At 38.8% G+C, this 20,925-nt stretch overlaps 3 protein-coding genes across 5 annotated transcripts; 2 read left to right on the top strand and 1 right to left on the bottom strand.

Moving 5' to 3' along the window:
- The first annotated feature begins 301 nt into the window (after nt 1-301).
- Nucleotides 302-6,122, top strand: ppig (peptidylprolyl isomerase G (cyclophilin G)). Its single transcript, XM_032528939.1, has 13 exons — nt 302-443; nt 1,015-1,095; nt 1,493-1,567; nt 1,665-1,772; nt 2,031-2,075; nt 2,164-2,251; nt 2,373-2,402; nt 2,514-2,653; nt 2,762-2,942; nt 3,024-3,209; nt 3,299-3,389; nt 3,540-3,679; nt 4,148-6,122. The coding sequence occupies exons 2-13, from the start codon at nt 1,035-1,037 to the stop codon at nt 5,139-5,141; spliced, it is 2,139 nt and encodes a 712-aa protein (XP_032384830.1). The 5' UTR covers nt 302-443; nt 1,015-1,034; the 3' UTR covers nt 5,142-6,122.
- On the bottom strand, nt 6,115-13,611 carry cfap210 (cilia and flagella associated protein 210). 3 transcript variants are annotated; one of them, XM_032528955.1, is made up of 9 exons: nt 13,568-13,611; nt 9,589-9,797; nt 9,327-9,500; nt 9,026-9,231; nt 8,462-8,618; nt 8,238-8,377; nt 7,934-8,126; nt 7,536-7,700; nt 6,115-7,443 (listed from the first exon to the last, which is right to left on the bottom strand). In XM_032528955.1, the coding sequence occupies exons 1-9, from the start codon at nt 13,593-13,595 to the stop codon at nt 7,087-7,089; spliced, it is 1,629 nt and encodes a 542-aa protein (XP_032384846.1). In that variant the 5' UTR covers nt 13,596-13,611; the 3' UTR covers nt 6,115-7,086. The 3 variants fall into 3 exon arrangements, with proteins under 3 accessions (XP_032384846.1, XP_032384847.1, XP_032384845.1); XM_032528956.1 differs by lacking the exon at nt 13,568-13,611 and adding an exon at nt 10,646-10,706; XM_032528954.1 differs by lacking the exon at nt 13,568-13,611 and adding an exon at nt 10,463-10,688.
- phgdh (phosphoglycerate dehydrogenase) lies at nt 13,053-20,357 on the top strand. The gene is made up of 12 exons (XM_032528957.1): nt 13,053-13,324; nt 15,315-15,463; nt 15,551-15,616; nt 15,684-15,738; nt 15,905-16,003; nt 16,118-16,250; nt 16,339-16,487; nt 16,592-16,744; nt 17,654-17,795; nt 18,018-18,145; nt 18,232-18,454; nt 19,987-20,357. Exons 1-12 carry the CDS (start codon nt 13,187-13,189, stop codon nt 20,139-20,141), a joined length of 1,590 nt encoding a protein of 529 aa, XP_032384848.1. The 5' UTR covers nt 13,053-13,186; the 3' UTR covers nt 20,142-20,357.
- Nucleotides 20,358-20,925: the final 568 nt, after the last annotated feature.

The raw sequence follows: 20,925 nt of genomic DNA, 5'->3' as shown, positions 1-20,925 counted from the left end.
GAAATTGATTGGTTGTCCCAGTTTTCCTTCTTGTAAAATGTTAAACATCAATCCAACACATTATGGTAGGCTATACAGTGATACAAATAAATGACAAATTGTTCTTCTGTTCATATAAAGTGCAATAATAATAAATGCTAAATCTAAATCACCCTAATGTCTGTTTAGCTGGATATATTTTTGCAAGATTTTAAATGAAACCTCTTCAAAAGAAAGCTGTGCCTGACAGATTAGGTTCAGGTCATACAATGTCGCACTGTTTCCGTGTTTCCCAGCTACGTGCCCGGCTGCGTTGACTGGCGCACGCTAGGAAATACTGACGTCCCTGCCGCGCCATCTTTAGAAAACAGTGAGCCACAGTGTCCAACACTGAATGAAACTTGATTTCCGTCGTTTTTGGGAGCTGCTCGCTATATGGAGTGATATCCTTGTTTTTCCAGGTGATGTGATTTTGCATTAACCGCATCTTGGCGATATATTTGTGTAGTTAACATGTCGAAATTGAATGGGTTACGTCATGTAGAAGAATCCTTGTACATGTTATCTGACTGATGCTAGGTGAACTTGCTAATGCTAACACCAGGCCTACCGTTAGGGTGACGGTGTGTCTACGTGAAACCATAACGATAGATTCAAAAAACAAACGACCAATATGTTTAAAATCCCCCCCTGTCGTCGCAGCGTTAACGCTACGTGTGTCAGTAACGTTTATGTTTACCATTAAATGGCAATTGGTAGTTATTCATAAAGCACCTTTTATTAAACGTAAACTCAAAGTGCTTTATATTGCAAGACAACATGTAAAACTATAAGCACGAGAACAAAGCATGAACAAAAAAATACAGTATAAGCATCAACATAACAAGCCCTGTACAAAAAAGCAATTGTAAACACACACACACTCACTCACTCACTCACTCACTCACTCACACAGTAAATAACCAAAAGCCTTAGAGGACAAATTAAGTTATTTGGAGCTAAATTATCGTTTTGTTCTTTCTCTCCTTCAGGTGTTTTGACCAGTAAAGGAGATCATGGGGATCAAGGTTCAGCGCACTCGCTGCTTCCTTGACATTGGCATCAGTAATGTGCTCGGTAAGAAGGACACCTCAACTTTCTGGCTACTTACTAATGCATTAACTCAGTTGTCAGTTTATTGGGTAATTGCAGCCAGATGATAATGCAGTATTATATGAAAGCCCTGTATTAAATGTTACCTCCGTTAATGGTATACTGTCCAGTTTTTGTTGAAACCGTTTTGGAGAGGTGTTGATTAAACTGTATTGTCATTTCGGAGCATAATCATGTGTGCTGGTGTTGAATTGTGTTGTATACTAAAATTGTTTTTAATGTGTAGTCTACAATCATTGGGTTTCAGTAGGATATATTGCAAAGGTGTTGTATTATACTGCATTAGCACCAATGTACTGACCACTGAAGGTCATTATTTCATCATAATAAACACACAGCTAACAATTCTCTTTCCTTGCAGTCGGCAGAGTTGTGGTTGAACTGTTCTCAGACATCTGTCCCAAAACATGTGAAAATTTCAGGTGCCTCTGCACAGGTGAATAATCGTTTTCTACCCAATAATATGCCAGGAAATGTTTTTTTCTCCATGGCACAGTTTTAATATTTATAGCTGACAAGTTTGTTTCATTCAGGTGAAAAAGGCATTGGTAAAGGCACTATGAAACCCCTGCACTACAAAGGATGTCTGTTCCATCGAGTTGTAAAAGACTTCATGATTCAAGGCGGAGACTTCAGTGAAGGTTAGTTATGAAAGTTTGGAAGATGTGAATGGGACACTTAATTTGTTACCATAGAGTTAATGTGTTAAAAGCATCACAAAGCAGTCGTTTTTTACCTGCTACATATGCATGTATGGCATCAGGCGTCCGCATCTCAAAACCATCAACCTAACTAAATGTATTTGTATAACCAGCAATTAGCAGATGTTTTAAAACCCCATAAATCTCTTTCATGCGGCAGCCCCTTTCTTATGTTTTATTTCTCCTCTGACATCGTAGGTAATGGACGAGGAGGCGAATCCATCTATGGAGGCTTTTTTGAAGGTAAATAATCCACTGTCAGAGCGGTCAGTTGTTATCCAAACCGATGTTGGCTTCAAGATGGCAGTACAATCTTATCCTTTTCCCCCAGATGAAAGCTTTGCTGTTAAACACAACAAGGGGTACCTGTTGTCCATGGCCAATAGGGGCAAGGACACAAATGGATCACAGTTTTTTATGTAAGCACCGCTCCTTTATATTATAGATTTGATGCATTATTATTAGTTTATTTTGCCATCCTTAATTCACACAAATAATGAAATGCTTTTTTGTCTTGAATGGCCTGCTTTAACACTTCAGAACAACAAAACCCTCACCACATCTGGATGGGTGAGTGCTGCTTCATTGCATCTAACAGAATGATTGCATTGTGTACAATACACACAATATGTTTGACTTAGATCAACATAGCTAAAGCTCAACCCCACTGTATTTTCTCAGTGTTCATGTGGTTTTCGGTCACGTGATTTCTGGCCAAGAGGTTGTTCAAACCATGGAGAACCAGAAAACGGATCCTAATAGCAGGCCGTATGCTGACGTGAATGTCTTGAACTGTGGGGAGCTTGTCCCAAAATCTAAAGGTTTGTTTGTGTAAAGCATTTTCAAAATGAATTTCAACCATCAACTTGTGATTTGTCTGCTGTAGATATTTATAAAGCACTGCTTCTAAAACTCTTCAATGTTTGCAGCGAAGAAAGACGAAAAAAAGAAAGCGCGAGCCTCTTCCAGTTCCAGCAGTAGCTCCAGCAGCTCTGAGAGCTCATCACAGTCCTCCTCTGATTCTGAAGAATCTGAGAAGGAGTCTAAGAAGAAGAAGAAGAAAAAGAAGGTGAAGAAGCTAAAAAAGAAAGAGAAGAAGGAAAAGAAAAGGTACCTCATTTGTCACATTTGCACTGTCTGCAGTGTAAACATTATCTAGTGTCTTTATTCTGAGCTGCAGTGCTTTCATAGGTCAGAGGCTGAAAGTGCTGAAGAGAAAGAACAAGAAGAGGTGGTTACATCTACTGTACGTCCTGAAGAAATTCCACCGATCCCAGAGAACCGATTTCTGTTGAGGAGGAGTCCCCAGATGGTTCAGAAACCAAAAGAGGAGGCTGAAAAGATTCAGCATAAAAAGGAGGAAAGGCCAAGAGAGAGGTTAGTTTGCTTCACAAACAACTGATATGACATAATGAATAATGCCATTGTCTGGTCAATTTCACGCCTTATTTTTTTTTCCTCTTCAGTGCCGGCACAACATATAACTCTCAATCATCATATCACAGAAGACTGGTGATGACACGATCCGGGAGGAAGATAAAAGGCAGGGGTCCAAGGGTAGGTGCCCTGCACCAATAAGAAGAGCTCCGTTAACATTTTGTCCACTCTGTTACATTTCATAGTTGTTAATGAAAAACTTTTATAAGGCAGTGACACTTAAAATTGAATTTCACCATTCATAAGTGGTTTGTCATTTTTCCCATCCAGCGCTATCGGACTCCGTCACGCTCCCGTTCCAGGTCCAGAGATCGTTTTTGGCGCAGTGAAACCCCTCCACACTGGCGTCAGGAGATGCAACGTCAGAGGATGAGGGCAGTCACCGGAGAGCGCTGGATTAAGGGTGACAGGTATGATAACCTCTCTTTGACTTACTAAAGAGTATGCAAGAGTACAATTCACAAATATAAAACAAAATGAAAAAAGGCTGCCCATTTAAAATGAATTCTGCCAGTCAAGGACCTTAGCTTTCTTTAAATGTAAGCTTGCACATATTGACATCTCTGTAGTGTGCCTAGCAGTGATGAAATGTTTGACATAAAACAAGAAACCCTATATGGGTGGGTACCTGAAATGTTTCCAGATATTAGTTGTGAATGAAATGCAAAGGCTGTTTTATTTCTACATTTTAAAGCGATTAAACAAGAACATTCATTATGTAAGCAAATAATAAAACAGTTTTCTGAACTTTTGAGTAATGTTTCCAACGGACGATTATATTGGCTCAGAACAATATTTAAGGCTGTCACCTAGCTCGCTAGGGGTGCCTGATTTCCTAGTCATGTTCTGCAGCTGACATTTACTGTTCTTTTTAACAGAGGTGACATGAACGAGGCAAAGGATGAGGCTGCTAAAGCCCCAAGAAGAGAGAGATGGATCGCTGACACAAAGCACGAACACACAGCTGAGGGTAAAAAAGACAAGAAAACTCGGTCACATAATTCCAAAAGCAAAGAAGAGGACAATGATGAGAAGAATGAGAATCATAGCAAACACAAGGCAAAGAAACGGGATAAATCTAAAAGCCGCAGTAAAAGCAGAGAAAAGAGTAGGAGGTCTAAAAGCAAAGAGAAGGGTCACAAGCACAAAAGTGATGACAGAAGAGGTCGCTCAAGGAGCAAAGACCACAATGTAAATAAGAAGGAAAAGGAGTCAGAGTCTGATCACAATAAAGACAGAAATAAGGGTCTTGAGGAGGATAAAAAGCATAAAGAGGATACCAAAGGAAAAAATGGTGAGAGAACTAGAACAAAGTCACAAAGTAAGGAAAGGCCAACAACAAAAGATGGGCACAGATCAAGCAGCAGGAACAGGGATAAGAGCAGACGCGCAGTGTCAAAAGACAAAGAAGAAAAACGAGAGAAGGACAGAGAGAGGGGCAGAGAACGTATTACGAGTCAGGACAGACGACACAACAGTGAAAGGGAGAATAAGAAGCGAGGAACATCCAGGGATAAAGAACAGCGAACAAGAAGTCCAGAAAGAAATAAGCCGAGAGACTCCCACAGAGGCAGGCGCTCCAGAAGCAAGAGCAACAAGAGAGACCACAGCAAAGATCGGTCCTCTCATAGAAAGGACAAAGACAGAGAATCTGGCAACCAAAGGAGAAGACGTAGCAGCAGTTCTGAGAGCGATAGAGATGAGAAAAGGAAGAGTCAAAAGACCCCAGATAGTAAACGGAGAAAAGCAAATAGTAGCTCCAGATCCAAAGACAGAAGAAGCCCGGCCAAACCAAGACCAGATAGTACAAAGGGTAAAGACCGAAACGACAGCAAGAGGAATAAATCAAGCTCAAGCTCTGACAGCGACTGAGCCTGTGACGATATCCTAGAGGAATAGATTGGGAGTTTTAAAGTCTGTCCCTATTTTTTTACCCACTTCACATATAGTATGCAGCATCAACTTTCTATCTAGAGTGGGATTTATTCAAAATCCTCATTCAGCGCATAGAAACCCATTCCACAGTTTAGCCAAAGCTAACATGGTTATACAGAAGTACGTCAAAGCTCATTTCCAAACTGTGAATACCACTCAAACCTGCACTGGCAGAGTGTAGCACCATGTCAGCTTTGGCTGAACCACGGACTTCCTTGTGTCACTGAGTGGAAGTTGTGGATTTGTCCCCCATTAAATGATTACACTGTTGATGGGCAGCGGAAGCTGCACCACCACTTTAGAGGATATGTGAATGAAAGAGAAACCTGTCTACAGCGTGTAGTGCATTAGCAGTAAGTACCAGGTCTTTTAATTGTACATGAGCAGATGAGGTCCGTTTTTTTTTTTTTTATTTTGGATTCTTGAGTAAATTATATTTTGACTTTACAATAGTTGCCATTTCAATTTTTTCTGCAACCGAAATCCTCCTTCCCTCAGAGGACATTTTCTCCTGAAATATACAATTTTATTTAACGCAGTTGGTTTTGGAGATAAAGACCTCTCTTACTTTGGCAAATGTCTGATATTTACTTGTCATGTATTTTTACTACAACAATCAATATGGAAGAAAACACTCTTCATTTTGTGCATGCTTAACCCTCATTGTTTGATGGAATTGCACATTCATACCTTTTCTTAGTTTTTTTTTTTCTTCTTACATCCATGACCTTGTACTGTAATCCTATTTGTTAACCCATTTTGAGATAGCTCTGGATTGTTTTTTGAAAGAAAAAAAAATTCAATGTCATGCTGTAAGTACAACATAAAATCAATTTGTATAAATTTTGTCTTGTGCAAGTTGGTTTTAAGAAGAAGTCGATTGCCGTATAGAATGAATTAAAGGCTCAACTTTGATTTCAATCAGTTGTTTTAATATTCTGTAAATGCTGTCACAAATGCAATCTATTGGAGGCCCAAACATTATTAGCATCCAACATTACAATAATCAACAGTAATAACATTATTACAGGAAATTCCCACTGTACTGTCAACATGTTGTCATCCAGTGTCAGGTTCAATTAACTGCAGTGGTGATTAATAGCTTGGTTCAGTCCATAGTTTTAGAGTCATCTTCTTTGCCTGGGTAAGTTGATAAACAATATGCACAGAACATTTTATTTATTTCAAACCACAAATATGTCTGGAATTAATTTCACTGTAGCTTTCAAGTTTTTATATTATGTTACAGAATGTATGGAACACTACAGAAGTTTGTAATAAACTGTAAAGAATTCTAAAACATTCACACATTGTCTAAAGCACATATTACTCTCCATTTACCTGAGGAACACTTTGTAGAACATCCATGCAGACGTTTTTGATTTTTTTCTAAAATCACTCCCTGTTTACCAATTGGTGCACTATAAGTGAAAAGTATGCACTATATCTTGCTCTCAAAAATCTCAACAACTGGACAAAGAAAGTAGTCCCCATGACATGGAGGCCACCTTTTGTAAGTAGTATATTTTGAGCAATTTCATGGCTTTATTAGAGAGATGAGAGAGATGGGAACGACATACTCCCGGGGTTAACGCAAACCAGGTATGTTATGGTTCATATACGTTGCCTTTAAATTTAAAAACTGTGGCATTACCCCTACAGGGGATGACTCAACAACGACTTCACAAGTGTCCAATGTCCCAATTTACTATTCACTACACATGACACTATTGAGTGTCTATTATAAACAGAATAATGAATGAGTAAGCGAGGGAGTTATTTCAGACAGGCGTCTGTCAAAACATCTCAAGGATGTTATTAAAACATTTAGTAGTAAGTGTGTTGAACACTCTTGAAACCAGAATCGTCAGCTGGGAGTGACCTATGACCATGTAAACCCAAGTCTCCTCTTTGTGTCTTGAATATCTACGGCCTCATTAAGCTTTTTAATGTTCTGGGTGGTACCAGAGACATATTTGGGCATTTGAGCACCAGTACAGTCCTGAACGAGGTAGATAGGCTTGACTCCATTAGAAATGGAACCAAGCCCTCCTCCAAGCCCTTCCCCCGCGGCTTTGCAAAGCGGAAACACATTTCGCTGAGCCTCTGCCGCTGCGCTGATGATGTGCCGTGAATACTGTTGAAACTGTTTTTCCTCTTCAGCAATGAGCTCTGCGGTCTTCACTTCAAACTCATGTTCCTCTCTTCTCAGCTGCTGATGCCAGGCACTTTTTTGAGCCTTTATTTTGAAGGTTGAAAGACAAATGTCAAACTACCACCAAACCAAAGATGTCAATTTTTGCAACGATGTGTGACGGGTTTTAACGTTACCATTTGTGTGGCATGGAATTCTTGTAGTTTTCTTCTATCTTCTTTGATCCTCTGAGCCTTCAATTGTTGTTTCTCAGAAAATATTCTGTCAGCCTGTTTCTTGGCCTGAAGTCTGTCTTGGGTGTTCTGTTTGGCCGTTTTGTCCCTCTGCTCCTTTTCTTGTCTCTGATGAGATAGTTTGTGTTACAGGTGTGAGAACATTCTCAGGTGGTCTCAGGTGGAACCAGATGTCAATGTAGCTATACCACAAAAAAACATACTACAAACTTTTTTTTAATCCACAGGTCACAACCCCACATAAATGACTAAGTAGACATTTAGTATTAATGGTATATAAAAAAAGCTTTATGCTCCAGTAACTTTGTGTTTTGCAGGTGCAGCATCTCAGCGTGCGTTACCAGGAATTCTCTGTGTGCAGCGATCGACTCCAACATTGCCGCCTTCTTTTCCTCCTCCTTCCTCTGCTGCTGTGCCTGTTTTGCATCCCGCTCAGCGACAGCCTTCGCAGTCCTCTGCTCCTCGCTGTCAGTTCTCTCCTGCTGTGTGACGGTCAGCTTGTCCATGATCCTCTCTCTGCGCATCTGGGCCTCTCTGAAGAAAGACACAACACACAAGTATGATCAATGTACAATATACAGGGATCCGTTGAGATGACTGGATGCACACGAAGCTAGGACAAGGTTGATACTTATTGTTACTTACTTGAACAATTCCTTTTCTTTGTCTTTCCGTAACCTCATCATTTTTTGTTTTGCAGAGAGAAAAAGTTTCCTTTGCTCCTCTTCGGCATTCTTTTTTTGTGTATCTGCCGCTCTTATGAGGTCTCTATTGGTGATATGTTCCTGAATACATAGAGTATACAATAGTAAACGTGTTTTATAAAATAAGGATGAAATACTAGATAACCAGCCCTGCTAAGGCCCTACCAGGTGAGCATGCATAAGGTCTCTCTTCAGCTTTGCTTGTCTTTCTTCCTCCATTCTTTGCTCCCATTGGTAGAGCTCTTGTAGGCGTAGGGTTTCCTCTCCGTCCTTTTTGTTCTCTATCTTCTGTCGCTCTCTCAGTAACTTATTTTCCTTCACCCTAAAGAAAAGAAAGATAGATAGATAGATAGATACATACTTTATTAATATTGAGGAAAATGTTAGGCCTCCAGTAGCTTAGACAACCACAACACAACAAACATATATCTCACATACATAAAAATCACTTACAGAAATTTAAAGAGTTAAAAAATTTGGAACCCTATTTTCAGCAAAATGGTTTTTTACTCAAGCATTCTTATCAGATTCTTATGTGAAATTAGTCACAACCAGGCACAGCTGTAAAGTAAGACGTTAAATGCTAGTTCTCATGCAATTTTATCATATGATAGACAAAATACAACAGAAATGCATATCTTTGAAATATTTAAATTCTCTGAAGACCCCGACAACCGGTGCATCTGCAGCATGTTCAAAACTGCCTGTTGGGTCCGATGTGGGACTTACTGTTTTTTTAGCTGCTCTGCCACAGCCTGTCTCTCAAGCTTTTTCTGCAGTGCCTTCTCCTGCTCCTGTCTCAAGGCTTCATCCTCTTTGCTCCCTACCACATTCAGGAATTCTTTGTCCACATCTTTGGAGGCACTCTTGATTCTTTTCCTCAGTTCGATCTGAGCTTCCCTCTCCTTCAGCACCTCTGTCAGCAAGAGTGCACGCTGTGGAAGTCATGGCGGTCATTAATTATCCCAAAAACATCAAGATACATAGCCAGACGTACAGGTGACACAATACTTCTCAAAGAGGTACTAACATGTAATCCTTTAACACGGTCGGTTTGATAATACAGCTGAGTCTTGGCTTTTTCAATGGCCTCTCTCCGCTGTTGCTCCTGATATTTGGCCTCTTCCATATCAGCCAATTTCCTTTTCTCCTCTTCAATCTCCTCCCGGAGCTTCTTTGCCTCCAGCTTTTTTTGCCTTTGACCCTTTGGTAGAGGTAAACATATTACTCCAGTACATTGTGCTTCTATTGTGCAACCTTACAAGCACATCAAATCTGTACAGGCAACTTACAGCGATGGTATTGGACCACAGTTTCACCACTTCTTTTGAATGCAAGTGGAGGGCCTCTCTCTGTTTTGCTGCCTCTCTCATTCTCTCCTTGTCTTTATTAACCTGTTTAATTTCATCTTGAATCCTTAGCCATTCAGCCTTGGTTAAGACAGTGACTTTCCGGAGGTCTGGTGGCTGGATCATCCTGCTGGCTTCCTCACCTGAAGACACTTTTAAAAAGAAAGGAGGAAAGAAGACACACTACATCTAGAACACAGTATATTTAAGGGGACTACAAAAAGATACACCACCACTTTGTGTAATTTACGTAGTAAATAGTAAAATAAAATAAAATAGTTAGCTACATATTACAGTAAATGCTTTTGTCTAGAATTTTATACAATGTTTTTTTATGTTGAAAGTTTACATTTGGTATTTGCACATGAATTGAAGAACATATAATTCTGAATTCTTTGGGATCAAGTGAGGAATTGCCTTTTGACATTTATAAACATTTGTGTTTTGTCTTTTGGTGGCTAACGCTAGTCAAAAGATCCTTCACGGGGTGAGGTTGCACTGGAGTGTTCTGTTTCTGACCATGCATATGAGAAATATAAATATACGCAAAAATAATACTATGCAGTAATATTAAATAGCCGTAGCATTGCACCGGAAGTTGTTTTCTTTTGAAAGTGTCTTCATGTTTTTTGTGAGATAGGTGCAAAAATAATTAAATCGTGTGTTTTCGGAACCATGTCTTTCTGACTTGAGTTTAACCTTAACGTTACAATATTAAAAGACGGCTACCACCATCAACTATGTCTATTATCTGTCTATTAGCGACGCGTTAGTAACGCTAGCTAATTAGCTTAAAGTTTTTTTTGTTAACTCTCACCTCTTTTACTAGAGCCTCTTCTTCGGCCGTACTGAACCACCGATGCCATTTGTATTAGATATATATATATATATATATATATATTTTTTTTAAAATAGGCCTAGGCTTCTACCGCCAAATAAAAACAGTTGAATGAATAAAACCTTTACTGTAGCTAGCTAGCTAGATAGCGTTAAATCTTACCCGGTTACATAGCTACAGCTTTCAGTGTCCGCATTTGTTGCATTGTATCTAGGCAACGGCTGAACCAATCTGAAGCATTTCCGCTAATGGACGACAGGTGGCGGTGTGATTTATTTATGTATTGTATTACTTTATTGAAGACAATATCCTGTATACAACACATATAGGACATAAAAAGACATTTACACTACAACATTGACATTACAAGGCCGAATGGTACAGGCAAAGAGAACAAGGTTTTCTTATTCAAAAGTCTAAATCAAACGACCAACATCATTCATCAAGCTTCAAAAACAGTCCTGCAAAGCCCCAAAGGTTGTGTATGATGGCATAGTCCTCATTAGAGTTCTTTGACTTTTTTATGGCATCCATAGGCCTATATTTATTGGGTTAATTTTTGGAAAAGGGAAAGAAAGGTTTGGAACCATTGCATTTGCGATTGTGGTATTTTGCAAGTAAATATAAAAGATTTATTACAAAATGTTATTATTCAAAACGATGTTTGAGTAAATGTGCAGGTTCCGCTGTGTCCCCGAAGTTAGTCCTGTTTAAATGTAACAGCACATAGCTTAGTTTTACATAAATCTGGCCAAAAATGTTTGCACCTTTGCGCTTCTTTCAAATCATGCAACATTTCTTTCAGAGTATTCAAAGTACTTCTTTGGTTTACTGCAGAACAAAACAAGGCTAATTAATGTTCTGTCAAACAAAAATCTTACTAAGGATTTGGGAGTCAGAGTAGGTCACAATATTATTGGAACTTGTAAAACATAATTGGATTTTAAGCAAGTGATTCCTATCAATTGTAATTCAATTGTAAAACTCATTTGTAATTCAACTAGTTTAAATAGAGAAGAGCTGATCCATATTCTGCAGTTTTGTGTTGGTGTGTCTATCACGCTGGAAGTCAGACAAGATGGTATCAGAGTATGGACAATCCCAAAGCTACACGTCCATTTCTACAGACCTGTTCCTGTGTCCACTGTATGTTATTTTTCAAAGGAGAAATTTGGAAATGTCACAGTAGGAAAGACACACAATACAATCAATGATTCAATTTCAATTTGATAGATATGTGAATGCTGGCCTACTGTCAAACCTTCATACTGGGACACTTAACAATACAAAATAACAACATAACCCTCATACAGATTCTGCATACACACGACCTGTGTTTTTAAAATCTAGTGTTGAAAGTGGATATAATGGCATGACTGGGACTGTCATGTGGAGCTTATTAGTCATGTGATGAACAGCGTTTGTTAACTTACGATTAAAATGGACTTGTCTGACCTCTTTAATGAAGGAATGAAAGTAGGCTACACAATGAAGGATATAACAAAGGTAGGAAGTTTGATATTCTTTGGAGGATTAAAGTGATTTCAACAAAAACACATTACATTTCATTTCATTAGCTTCATATGAACTTTCAGAGTGTGAATTCATGGTGATTACATCTCCTCTGTGGTGTCACCATAACATTTACCTAAGTTTAGTATCCTACCTATCCTAAAATGAATTACATGATATGCTTCTTAATACTTATATTCAGTGTTGGGCAAGTTATTAGTTATATTACAGTATTACTGTCTCTAAAATGTAATGCGCTCTACTACTTTTGCATTACTTTTGAGTTACTTTCACCAAAATAACATCGGAAGTTTGACTTGGCAGTAAATTTCACTACCGGATCAATAAAGTCTCCTCTTTATCCACTTTAATACATCATAGATTAATCATAACATGTTTTAAAATGTATATGAATATGCAATGTAAAGCTATACAAATAGATAATTTAAATGTACAAGAGGCAAGTAGGAGAAAATGAAAATACTCAATTAAATTTGCCTTACAGTTGTATTGAAGTAGCCTAGCCTACGCATTGTAGTCAAGCACTTAAAAACAGAAATTCATGTTGTTTAGTTTAAAACTAAGGTTGTCTAAAGGAAATGGTCAATTACAGTGTGATTAAAACTCACTATTAACATTATTGTTTAACGGGAAATTAGTTTTACTGCAAACCCTCACAGGAAGTGCTTTTATTTTGAAGCAACCTACACGGAAGTTTTCTGTTGTGCACTATGTACTTGCTAACTTACCGAGGTGAAAGTGAGATGCTAGATGCAAAACATGTTCAAACAATAACACTGACATAAACCATTTCCTGACTACCCTGCCAACTTTTATTTTTATAATTGAAAGTAGGCTACTTCTGTACCTTTGCGTGATGAACATTTTGAACGCATGCTAACAGTGAGTTAGCAATATCGGAACACTTATCTACCGTTGTTAATGGCTTGATACTCGCTTCAAACTGGTCTCAGCATGAAGGATGCATTAAGAGAAGGGCATTATGGTCAAACTGTGCTCCAGTATGGAGGGCACGTTACGTCAGAGCTGAGGCGGGTTTATTGGGAAAGGGGGCTGTCTTAAATCAGAGAAAACCTTTCAAAACCAGCAGAGGGAAAGCCGTGTCCATCACTTTAGCTACCCAACACCAATTACCACCAACTACCACCCGAAGAGAAAAAAAACACCAAGATGGCACCTATTTTCATCAAGACGGTTTTAATCAGTGAAAGTGTTGACCCTCGCTGCAAGACTATTCTGGAGGAAAATGGCATCCGAGTTACGGAAAAACAGAATATGAAAAAGGATGAATTGATGGCGGAGATTAAGGTAAAGTTGGCACTTGAGTAGGGTACTGCGTACATGCACCGGGTGTCTTTCCTACGTAGCGTGCAACCTTTTGCCATTCATTTTTAAAACAAGTTTAGCTTTAGCTAGCATCATTTTAAAAGCTCGTGTCATTGTTGCCGCCGCAATTTTGTTGTTGAAAATAAAGGGGAAAATTAAGCCTATCGGGGTTTTTTTTTCATGTAAAGTTTAATGTAAAATGTGTGCATGTTTTTAAGTATTCACGCGCTTTTCTTTTTACGCGGACAAGCATTTTGCTGGATGTGACAATTGATTGTACGTTTTGTACCGCCCCTTGGGAGGCTGATGCAACTCATCTCTGACTTTACCGGGTCTCGCATCACTTTGACACATGCGGCAGATTGGCAGCCTTCATCAGGACTCAGGAGGCTGTGCATTTAATAACAACTTCGTGCAATTTAGATTTGTCAGATTAGAAGTAATGGGTTGCAGTGGAAATGTTGCCATTCAACCTGAATTCATTGTAATGTTTTGCAATAGATCCAGGGCTGGTCTATCCCACTGTTAGGCCCTTGGGCAAAAGTAAGCTATGGTTCCCTTTTCCCCTACCTCTTCTCTTGTTAGGCAAGCCGTCTTTAGTTGACCCGGACAACCTGGGAGGTCTGGATGGTTCACAATGTAGCAGCAGATCAGAAATGGATTTTGGCCCTAAACCATTCAGTGCTTTATAAACCAACAGTAGTCTTTTGAAATCAATTATCTTGGAGATAGGAAGCCAGCGTAAAGACCTTTAGAACAGAGTGATGTGATGTTAGGTTACCCTCAACCCAGTAAGTCTCATAAACTGTTCCTACCTGCCCCCATTTGTGCTGGGTGTCAGTTACAGTGCTTTCACACCTGTTGCTAGGTTATTTGAATCTGAACCCAAAACATGTAGCCTTTTTTGTTCTGGTCAGATTCATCTTTACACTGGCTTTTTACAAATGAACCAAGAGGACTAAACATGACGGCATATTTACTGAGCAGTGGACTATTTACTTATCAGTTTTTGGTTTCTGCTTATGAGCATATTTATCTTCTCTGGTGTTCACAAAGAGCTCACAAAAAAGTAATTTAGTCTGAACATTATTAGTCTGGACCCATATAGGTTATCATAAATTGCAATTAAAGACAAGAAACATGTCCAAAAGAAGCATTTTGTACCATAATAATACCGGCGCATAGCTACCGTGTTGTCGCTACATTTCACTTGCTTTATTATTGGGGAACTGCTAAAATACTCACAGTAGGACACAAGTTAAAAGCACCTCTGGTTCTACTTTCATCGATCACTTTTAAGATGTGTAAAGGAAAATTTTCATGTTACCATGGTTACAAAATGATCTTGTATCAATAGAGGCCACACATCACTTGCACAGATTAGGAGATAGATATAGAACAACTATATCTATGGAGATAGCTTTTTTTTAGCCACAAATGATCAGCTGTTTTTCAGCTATTAAATTTATGCAAAGAAAACCACACATGCTGTTATCACGCAGGCCTTTGGGTTGGTCAGTTTACTTTCCCACCACTAATGAAGCGGTCTCAGTACCATTGTTTACTTTTCACCAGATTTAGCTAATGTAACAGCTTTCACATTAGCCCAAACTTTACTAACGGGGCAAATAAGGTTAGGTGCAAAAGCATTCTTACTTTATGATAATATTAGTAGACTCATGTATTTAAGTTTGTATGATATAAATTGTAACTAAAACATTTGTAGTATTAAAATTTCATTTTTTTTTTTACAAAATGCTCCTCTATAAGACGGGGCCATAAGATGAGGTAATAATCAGCGTGTTAAGGCCCTCATCATATCAGTTTATATTGTTGTGCAAATGATTAAACATTTTGCATTGATTAATGTACCACAAAGTAATGGACACAGTAAATCTGTGGGTTTAGGTGGCCCTGAAGGCTTTAACCAGTCACATAAAACACAACTGTATGGTTTTTCTAACCATCCTAGGACTATGATGGCCTTGTGGTTAGATCTGCAACGAAGGTAACAGCTGATATCATCAATGCTGCAAATCTCAAAATCATTGGGAGAGCTGGAACTGGTGTGGACAATGTGGATGTTGATGCTGCCACCAAAAAGGGTGTTATTGTAATGAAGTAAGTCTCCACGCTACGCACAAATTTGAGTTACTGTGCTGTTTCAATATTATGTACTGTCCATTAACTGTAGCCTGTTTTCTCCAGCACACCAAGTGGCAACACGATCAGTGCTGCCGAGCTGACATGTGCCCTGCTGATGAGCCTCTCAAGGTGAGATGAGCAATGGTCGACACGCTCAGTCTTTTTAGTGCTATTAATTGTGCCATTCTGTTTGCAGAAATGTGCCTCAAGCTGCAATGTCGATGAAACAAGGGAACTGGGATCGCAAAAAGGTAAGCATACATTGTAGTTTACCCCCGTGTACTTTTTGAATGACCATGTTTGCAGTTGGCACACATAGCTATTACTGTTGCATGGTCGGCGCCGTTGTTCAGCCAGTCATCAGTAATCAGATGTGACACTTGGACAGGGTCATTGTTTTGTTTCTTAATTTTACAGTTCATGGGTGCAGAGCTGTATGGCAAGGTCCTCGGAATAGTTGGTCTTGGAAGAATTGGAAAGGAAGTTGCCTCAAGAATGCAATCATTTGGCATGAGGGTAAGTAACGAGATTATACATGTTAGGATTGGTTGCGTTTCTCAGTGGTTAATTGCACTTTGACGATTAGATGAAACAAACATGGCAAGATTGGTTTTTTTTTTTGCTTCTTAGACAATTGGCTATGATCCAATCACTCCTCCTGAAGTGACTACCAGCTGGGGGGTGGAGCAGATGTCTCTGGAGCAGCTGTGGCCCCAGTGTGACTATATTACTGTCCACACTCCACTAATGCCCTCTACTGTTGGTGAGTTTTACTAAAGCTCTCATGATTATATAGCCATCATAAATTTTACCTAATTTATGGATTTAAAACAAAACATTTTTCCCACAAGGTCTGCTCAATGACGAAACGTTTGCTAAATGCAAGAAAGGAGTAAAGGTTGTGAACTGTGCACGAGGGGGCATCATCGATGAAGCTGCTCTCGTCAGAGCTTTGGAGTCTGGACAGTGCGGAGGAGCAGGACTTGATGTCTTTGTTGAGGCAAGATTATTCCGACAATAACTTGTCTTTACTCACTCATTGGTATTAATACACGAGGTGCTGCAGCAGCCTACATCTTACTTTGTGTTTATGTTTGGCCACAGGAGCCTCCTAAGAACCGCTCATTGGTCGACCATCCTAATGTCATCAGCTGTCCTCACCTGGGAGCCAGTACGAAGGAGGCTCAGGCTCGCTGTGGGGAGGACATCGCTCTGCAGATTGTGGACATGGTGAAGGGCAAGAAGCTGGTTGGAGCAGTAAGTTCTATGAAAAATGCAATAATGTAATTGGATCACATCTTTTATTAGACCCTTCCTCCCTGTGCGTAACGCAGGCTTTCTGTCTAAAAGTCGTTGTCTCTAAGCACAAGCTACAGAGAACATTACCTCAGCTGTTTTCATGTGTTTGGAGACAATTTTTTTCCCTTACTTTACTGTAATGACAATATGACAAGGTTTGATGGATTTGATTTATTTTTTATTTATTTATGTACAGCATGTAAGGGGAGCTCAGAGCTCTGTGTCAGCAACATCATACAGGAAGCATTTGTGAGGTCTTTCCATTCTACACTTTCCAAGCAAGGAATAAATGCACTTCGTTTGATGCTTAGTTTGTCATATTTTGACAAAAAAATGATTGTACAATATTGGAAAAGCTTTTTTTTTTTTTTTTTTTTTAAGTAAAAAAAAAAAAACAGATGTTAGCATTTATTTACATGATATTTCTAACAATAAGGCACCATAGTTATGAATAAGCGGTTAGGAGAGATTAAGCTGAAGTAAGTGCCAAACAAGTTTTTACACAAATAAAAATACTGCTCAGGTTTGTGTAGCCACCTAAATTGTTTGACTTCTTTAATGTAAGTTTCTGATTTATTAGCGTTTTGGAAGATGAGTGATACATCATGAGGAAATATTAACTCTAAAATGGACCCACAAAGATTCACAAGAACTGGTTATATGACCAACTTGTAGCATTGTAAGAAAGTAACACATTTCCTATGAAAATTGATATCCACTGATGGAAGTTACATTAAAGAAGGTGAGATATTGCCCGTCATGGCTGTAATGTGGGTCTGATAATGCTCAATTGCATCTGTTTTCTAAATTTGTGATCACATTGAGTTCACAAAAGCAGTCTGATTCCATGTCTTCTCCTTTTTTAAGGTAAATGCACAGGTTCTGGCCAATACGTTCTCCGAGGAATCTCAGCAGTTGATCAAACTGGGAGAAGCTGTTGGAGCTGTGCTGCAATCATGCGCCACTTCTTCTAAGAAAACGTTAAAACATGTCAAAATCACTACGCAAGGTAAAACTACTGGTCCAACCAGTTTGTGTAACCTGAAAAGGGGGGGGCAGTATTTTAATGGTGGGGAATATACTCCCTCTGGTGGTATGATTGTGAAAAAGGCACTATCATAGTGATGACCATGTAGTGTTTAGTTTTTTTTTTTTTTTTAATCAGCATTTTTGCTTTGAATGTTTCACTTGATAGTAGTGGCAGTTATCACTATTTTTTTCTTCAAACCAGGGGATTGCATGAAGTCCTCCACTGGTTACATGACTTCATCAGTACTGGTTGGACTGCTGAACCATGAATCTGGCTGCTGCCCGAACCTCATCAATGTACTCAGCCTAGCCAAGGAGTCTGGAATCACGGTACAACTTGAACTTCTTCTGGCACATGCCACATGACAATAATGAGTGTTAAGGAAATAATATTTTCATACATGTGGACTCTTCAGGTGAACCAGAACCACTGTGCATCTGATGAGGCGGCCAGTGGCGTGTGTAAGGTGGAGATTGTTGCCAATGGCAGCAGCTACAAAGCAAGTGGCTCAGTTCAAGGTGGTGTACCAGTCCTATTGGAGCTGAGCGACAGTGTGTTCAAACAGCCGGTCTCTCTCACTGGAAACTTGCTGTTCTTCAAGGCCTCTGCAAGTCCTCAGCTCCTATCTTCAGTGGCTGGTAAGAAACTTTTAAAATGATACAGTTAACCAGTATGTTTAGAATAAGGCCACAACTGATAGATAAAGATGGGGCAGCTGTGGCTCAGCGGTAGAGCGGTCAATCAAAAGGTTGTGGGTTCGATCCCTGGCCCTGGAGTCCCATGTTGAAGTGTCCTTAGGCAAGACACTGAACCCAGAGTTACCCCAGATACTGCGCCATCTGTGTAAGTATGTGAGTTTTTATCTGATGAGCTGGTTGCACCTTTATGGCACATTCTCGGACACAGTGTGTAAATGGTAATTCGTTCTTGTACTATGTAAAAGCCGTTTGAGTAGTCGTTAAGACTAGAATAGCGCTATATAAGAACAGGCCATTTACATACAACTAGTTAGTCTCTGCATACACACTCTGGATGGATCTTAAGCAGGGCAAACATGTTAGTCATTTCAAGTGATGGTACAAAGTTTCAGCTATGTAAAACGCAAAACAAACTTCGTCAAAGTCCTGTTTCAAGCGTCAAAATTTTACACAGAGACACCAACAGAAATTCATTAGTGTGTCAAGGACTCCAAAAAGTCTCAGACTTTTTTTTTGTTTTTTTAAGTTTGGGTTCTTACGTTGTGGAGGCTATCCTATAAGCTTCGGCATTGATGGCATGGTGCTCTCAAAGCGTAGCAAAAAGATCTTAAGTCCAGGCATTGATTGTCTTTGGGTGGTGTTCCCGTTTTTATTATAAAGTAGAAAAAAGGGTATTTCACATAAAATAGTACTTTACCCAGTGCTTATTAATAAAGAGATGTGGCATGCTCACGGCTACGGTAAGAACCGTGTGTTCCCCGCCATCCACACCTGTAAATATACCTAACTCCCAGTGACGTCCCACACCCAGTGCAATACTCCCCCAAGTGGCTAAAATAAATAACTATATGAACCTAACTAAAAAGGTGTGAACAATACTGGAGAAATCAGAATAAATACTTAATAAATGGATAAGACAATCTTACCTTCTTTTCCAGGGAAGTTAACAATTCTTATTTCTGATCTTCTATACACCAGAGTATTTGTCATGCCATTTCATGATAAATTGATACTCTTTTATAATCTCATTGTGTAAAGTACGAGTCTCACACAGCTAAGCTAGCTCTGTTTCCCTCCTTTATAATTCTGATTCTGCCAATCTCTGTGGCTTCTAGATGTAAGATATTAGCAATTTAGACCCATACATTTGTTTAAAATGTTGTCTTTTTTATTTTTGCTTTTAACAAAATAAACACATTTTCTTCAAACTTAACTTTTAATGGAGTAAATATTACAATACACATTATTCCTGTAGATATGCAGCGTATCAGTCCCCGCAAACATTGAATATAACCTCAGTGGAACAGACACAGTATACAGTATATTGTATGTTTTATAACATTGTTTGTTATCCTAAGACTTCCAATTTTGATGAAAGGTGGTATTGAGTTATGACTTCTTAGGACTAAATAGCTGTGATTTTCTTTCTTTAATTTGCACCCGTTTTCTCTTTTCCATTGTTTTTGGTTTAGGACTGTTGGCCACAGAGGGAGTGGAGATTGAGTCCTACAGTGCTCCCGCAGGCCGCACCAGGGATATGTGGTTTTGTGTGGGGGTGTCCTCTCTCCTGCGAGACCTCAGTGCCTTGAAGCCTTTGGTACAGGAGGCTTCACAGCTCACTATTTAAATGACCGCAGCAATGCTATCTGAAAAACGTCTTTTGAGAGTGTCTGAATAGAATTGATCTCTCTTGGTTTTAGCATTCACAACTAACAGCTTTGTTTAGAAGTTGAACATTTGCGGTTTAAAACTTTTGATTTTGAAAACATTCCAGTGTTTAGATACTTGAAGACTACATGAACTTTGTTAAAGTAAAAATATAAATAAAATTCTTTCAGTGTCACATGCTGTTCAGTTTGTTGTTTGACCTTTTTAAGCAGAGGTGTAAAATAAAGTAGCTGTAAGAACAATTTTAACTTCGTAGCAATTGAGTTTTTTTATTCAGTGAACAGTGATTTAAAAAAAAAAAAAAAAATGTAGGAATGTACTACACCAAGTTGTCCATCTATTAAGTATATATGTATACTTTAATGCAATCTAATACAACAGCCCCGCAAAATAACTCTTATTTTGTAAAGAATTCAGTTTTTGTGTGTAATTAATTTCAATTCCACGGTTAATTTTAAGGCAGTAGTTAAAAGTATTATATTCCATTACATTGTATAGGAGTACACATATCTCATACAGTATATCTCCAGTTAAACTAACAAACAGCAGTGGTGGGAAGTAGCCTAAGTAAATTTACTCATGTATGGTACTTTAGTACACTTTTGAGGTGGATCCACTTAAGTATCTACATTTTCTGATATTTGCCACTATATTATTGAAATTATTGTACTTTTCATTCCACTACATAGGATTTTTTTTTTTTTTTTTTGCATACAAATTGTCAAAGAAAATACCGTAGATGG

The sequence above is a fragment of the Etheostoma spectabile genome, chromosome 11 (assembly GCF_008692095.1).
Source record: "Etheostoma spectabile isolate EspeVRDwgs_2016 chromosome 11, UIUC_Espe_1.0, whole genome shotgun sequence".
Taxonomy (NCBI): Eukaryota; Metazoa; Chordata; class Actinopteri; order Perciformes; family Percidae; genus Etheostoma; species Etheostoma spectabile.
Note: the sequence above shows the minus strand (reverse complement) of the source record. Positions and strands in the feature narration are given on the sequence as shown.